Source organism: Anneissia japonica, unplaced genomic scaffold (genome assembly GCF_011630105.1).
Source record: "Anneissia japonica isolate Jap-2015-1 unplaced genomic scaffold, ASM1163010v1 scaffold287833_len2544123_cov190, whole genome shotgun sequence".
Lineage (NCBI taxonomy): Eukaryota > Metazoa > Echinodermata > Crinoidea > Comatulida > Comatulidae > Anneissia > Anneissia japonica.
This window is the reverse complement of record NW_022757233.1, coordinates 530356-535489: the sequence shown is the minus strand read 5'-3', so window position 1 is coordinate 535489 and position 5134 is coordinate 530356. Positions and strand designations below refer to the sequence as shown.

Genomic DNA, 5134 nt, shown 5'->3' with positions numbered 1-5134 from the left:
TGGTGCAGATAAAAACCAAAGAATTATTAGATTTTGATGTTCAAAAATGTTAAAAAATGAGCCATATTAAAGTGAATCAACTTGCCTGTAATTTTGATGTTATCACTCTCGTCTAGTAGAATATTTTCACATTTTAAATCCCTAGAGAAAAAATAAGGATAACAGCCAGATTGCATTTGATTTGATCTGGGTAGTAGTATAAAAGTAGACCTGATGTTAGTACCATTATTTCTGAACCATTATTTAAGAAACTTAATCTCTTAAAATTTTATAACATTCACAAAGTCCAAATTGCTTCATTTATGTATCAATATGACCAAAACAAACTTTGCCCAACAATGTTCCATCTATTGCCTTGCATTAGTGCAGCTATTGCTTTGCAGGAGAACGGTGCAATGATCTTGGTTCCTCTGATAATGTTTTTTTTTGAATGGTTTTTTTTTTTTGGGGGGGGGGGGGTTTATTCATGGTTAGTTAGAATAGATCAATGGTTTAGTTTTCTTTTTTTGCTTTCTGTTGTATCAGCGCATAGAGACCCCGGTGTTATGCGCTATATAAATCTCATAATCTCATAACCTCATAATCCACATAATTTACGTAACAATACCGGTGAAAAGTATACCGTAAAACCTCGAATTGACGCCCAATGGGCTTAATCTCTAGAAGGAGCCCATCTCGAATTGAAGTCCCCTCCCCCTATCCTCCACTCGATATAGTGCAGAACATAAACTGTACATGAATTTCAAATATCAAAATAAATTCAAAAACGCTTGGTTTATACAGTGATTTAATGCCGGTGATACAGACTGGTGTTACGGTGGTCTTATTTATTGTTTTATAGTACAAATCCCCAAAATTTACAGCATTCATTTTGAAAAGAAGCCCCCTGTTTACTTCGCAAAATTAGCCTCGAAAAGAAACCCATCCGAAGTTCGCAAAAACAAGGGCTTCAATTCGAGGTTTTACCGTATTCCCTTTACTCGTCTATGAAGCTCTAACTATTTGTTTACAGTTTCAGGACCTCGTTTTTGGAACGATGTGTCTTTTTCGTCTTTCCGTAGGAAACTTAAGCTTAATTTCATATTATTATTTAAAAATCAGCATTGGATGTGGGCATCAGAGGTCGTGCCTGGAAATTAATTGATTTATTATATAAAGATGTAAAAGGAAAGGTAAATTTAGGGATATGACGGATGAATTTAAAATACACCAGGGGGTCAAACAGGGCTGTGTTTTGTCGCCAATATTATTCTGTATTTTCATTAATGAATTTACCAAGCTACTTAGATCCCATGATATTGGTGTACATATAAATAACAACTGGCATATGGAGCCGTATTCTGGGCGGATGATGTAGTCTTACTGGCAGAAGATGAGCGCCAGTTGGTTAGAATGCTTGAGATTGCTACTAAATTTGCAAAACAATGGAAATTGAACTTTAATTATGAGAAACGTAAACGTGTAAATAAAAACGAAGTTTGGAAATTAGGTGATTACAGCATAAATGAAAGAGATACATATAAGTACCTTGGTGTACTTATCTCAAGAAATATGAATGATCATAATCATGTAGAATATGTAATTAAAAAAGGAAATCGTCTTATCGGTTATATAAAATAAATTATCAATAATCTAAATAATTTTAATAGAGTATACTATGGTAACATCCTGTGGCGAACGATCGCACTTCCATCTATCAATTACGCAGGTGCGGTGTGGGTAAACGGAAGCAAAAGTGATCTTGAAAAAATTGAAAGGCTGCAAATGCAAACGGCGATGTGTATTCTAAAGGCTCCAAGAAACACACCCCGTTCTACCTTTTACGGAGACCTCGGATGGTCCCCCATCATCGACTCCCAGAACATCTTCAGACTAAATTATATCGATCGTATTATGAAAATGGAAGAAGATCGTTGGCCAAAGCTGTTACTTAAAGCCCTAACTGCATCTGAAAATATCAATAACTTGAGTTATAAATTACTTGGTTGTGTCGATAATATATTTCAGAAATGTAACATTGAGAGTATTTTCCATTATATTAAAGATAATCGAGATATACCCAATCCTATATGGGCAGCTGAAATAAAACATGCTATAAATCAAAATTCGTTAAATTGCTGGAAGGATGATATTAAAAGCAAACCTTCTAATTGTAAAATATTCATTAATTAAAACGTCACGAAGTATGGAGGAGTACCTTCTTGACGGTACTGATTTTGAAGGAGCATCAATAAAATTTAAGCTCCGTTCAAATACCCTCCTCTCCAACAGCGAACTAAAAAATGGTCTAATGATCAGAGTGACACTGGATTTTGTAAGGTGTGCAATGATAATTCCATTGAAGACATGGATAATTTTCTGCTTGTATTAGAAGGATGGAAATATTACACTTTAAAAATAATCTCCAATCACTAAACTTTCACCACGTTTGGGATAAATTTAACTCTTTACATATTACAGAAAAGGTATGTTTTATTCTTGGCAATGAAAATGAATTATATAAAAAGTAAATTATTGTGGAAATGGATAAATTTAGCAAATCATTGTCTAAAAACCTGTGGAAAGAAAGGTCATTATTATTGCATGCCTCTACCTCATAAGTAATCTTTTGTGTTGTTGTGTTTTGATTTTCTTTTTTCTTTTTTATGTGCTTATCTGTATCTTAATAACGTAATAATTTGTTAACTTTAAAAATAGTATTACTACAGTAATGTTGTTTTTTATTTAGTGGATTTTGCTTCAAAACCAATACAGTACTGAATACTGTTATTGTATAATTGTTTTGTATAACTTTTAGTTTCTTTTTGTTTAGTTGTTTTTCTTTCTCATTGAACGCACCGAAATGTTGTGTGCCACTGAAACAAAAGTGTATGTTCAGTTGAATAAATAAATAAATAAATATTCAAGTGCGTCATAATAATAGTTAAAAATATTTTGATCGAAGTAGTGCTTATGTTATAATTTGTTATTAGTTTATTATTCTATTTATTTATTTACTTATTTTTAATTTATTTATTTAATTATTTATTCACATATTCTTTTTATTTATTTTATTTCATTGATTTATTAAGGTGTGCGTAGGCCTAGGTATCATGTATGCTTACAATGTGTGTGTTTATAGGTCGAACATGACAAGAACTGGTTTTTTTTTTCTTCTTGTTTGACCTTTATTACAGTCCCCTTATTATTCTATATTCTTGTTTATTCTTGTTCTATTATTCAATTGAGGAAAATCGAAAATAAGATTGCTTTTAAATTTTGAAGTAGCAGGATCATGTTTTTTGTTGATAACAAGCAGAGAGAATGGCTATCTATCTATCTATCTATCTATCTATCTATCTATCTATCTGTCTGTCTGTCGGTGTGTCTGTCTGTCTGTCGTTCTGTCTGTCTGTCTGTCTGTCTATCTATCTATCTTGTGGTAGTACTGTGTTTTCGTTTCATTGTCGGCCGAGATCCCCCTAAATTTGTCTAAATTATTTTAAAAAATGGAGAAAAAAAGAAATAGTTGACATAATCATAAACTTTCTTACTTTTGAGCACCCCAATCCCCCTCCCCCACTCTATTTCCGCCACCGCAGATCTTCCAGAATGGACTTTTCCTACTTTGGACCCCTGGAAAACCTACCTGTGAACAACATTAAGGTTGTGACAGTGTGCTACGCCAGCGATTATTTGCTTGAAAAGGTGTCTAGCTCTGTCTTCCTTTATCCCACATCCATTCTGCAGTACGCATTCGTTTATGTACGATAAGATATCACCATTTGGGGCATACTCCACCACCAGGTAGATACGAATGTCTGTCCGAAACACTTCATACAACTGGACCTGAAATTAAATTGATAATTCGGTGCGGTGGCTCTAGTGAATTCCAGTGGGAGTCTGGGGGAGCAATTCGCCACCTCCCCACCACCCCGTCGGGAGAGTGTGACTGTGCTATTGCCAAGAGCCTTTAGGTGCCATATTCTAACAACATTAAACCTTCGTCACAACCGAACCATGTTAGGGCTGAGGTTGGAACCCTGCGGCTTCATATCAGTCACTACGCATTTTGCTGGCCTCTGATAACTAAATTGTAATCGGTGCGTGTTAAAATCTAATAAATCCAGTGGCAACAAATTTTTATGAAAAATAAATATTTATCTGTATGTACCACTTCAATACTAACCGCAAATCAAAGCAATTCCTACATTATACTTCAAGTTGGGACTTCCACCCAACCCATCCTGCGCCCTGGTACAACTTCATATGCGCTCTACCCCTAGACCTGGTTGTGAGCACGTATTATATATATTGCTTCTCCTACTTTTTGTTTGTAAATTTAAGCAGGGAACAGTGAATTTTCACTGTTCCCTGATTTAAGGAAGAAGAATCTAACGACGAAATATCGAAGTTATTAAATCATAATATGTCACATGTGAAAGGCAACTGAACTTACGAGGTTTGGGTGTTTGTAGGTGACCTTTAAGGCGTCCACTTCTCGAGGCATGAACTTATTAATGTACTCAGATGGAGCTTCCTTCTTCGAAATAATTTTTATCGCAACCTATGAAGGGGTTTATTATAATTTTAGTTAAGTGCATTTAGTGATGGCGTAAATAATACTTTTACTTTACTCCCTTTCTTTATGGATAATTGACAATTCTATACATCGATCATCAATAGTCGACGTATTCTTATCTTATTCTTAGCATCTAGTTTTCTTTGGTTTGAATTCATATATGAATTAACACTAGGCCTAGCCTGTATGACCGGTAGCAGTAAGTAGTAGGCCTTACTTAGGCCTACATACAATAATAATCTTACCAAATTGTGCCCCTTATCTTTCAAATCAGTTCTTAGCCGCTCATATCGCTCGAGTTTCTTTTCTACCACTCGTGCCAGCTTTACCTTTGCGTATGCGCCAGTTCCTAACGTCGTTTCGGTAAGTACATACCCATGTCTCTTACAATCTGCCGTTTCGATTGCAATGTACTGCTGCTTAGTTTTGACGTAGCTAAATTGCTGCCGGTTCCCTGTTTGTTTCCCGGTCATTTGCAGTTAAATACAATAATTGTATAGGCCTACGGTTCTTTTATTTAATTATTCATCTTTGCTGCAATTGAGACTGAAGTCTGTATAATAGGCCATTTTT

General features: G+C 34.9%; 1 protein-coding gene across 1 annotated transcript in view; it reads right to left on the bottom strand.

The window, feature by feature from the left end:
* LOC117124605 (testis-specific serine/threonine-protein kinase 2-like) overlaps positions 1–5034 on the bottom strand; it is an 8696-nt gene extending 3662 nt beyond the window's left edge. The window contains exons 1-4 of the mRNA XM_033270900.1: positions 4807–5034; positions 4439–4546; positions 3629–3828; positions 86–141 (exon numbers count right to left, since the gene is read on the bottom strand). Of these exons, the coding sequence (XP_033126791.1) occupies positions 86–141; positions 3629–3828; positions 4439–4546; positions 4807–5034 (592 nt within the window). The remainder of the gene's footprint in view (positions 1–85; positions 142–3628; positions 3829–4438; positions 4547–4806) is intronic.
* Between the last annotated feature and the right edge of the window lie 100 nt (positions 5035–5134).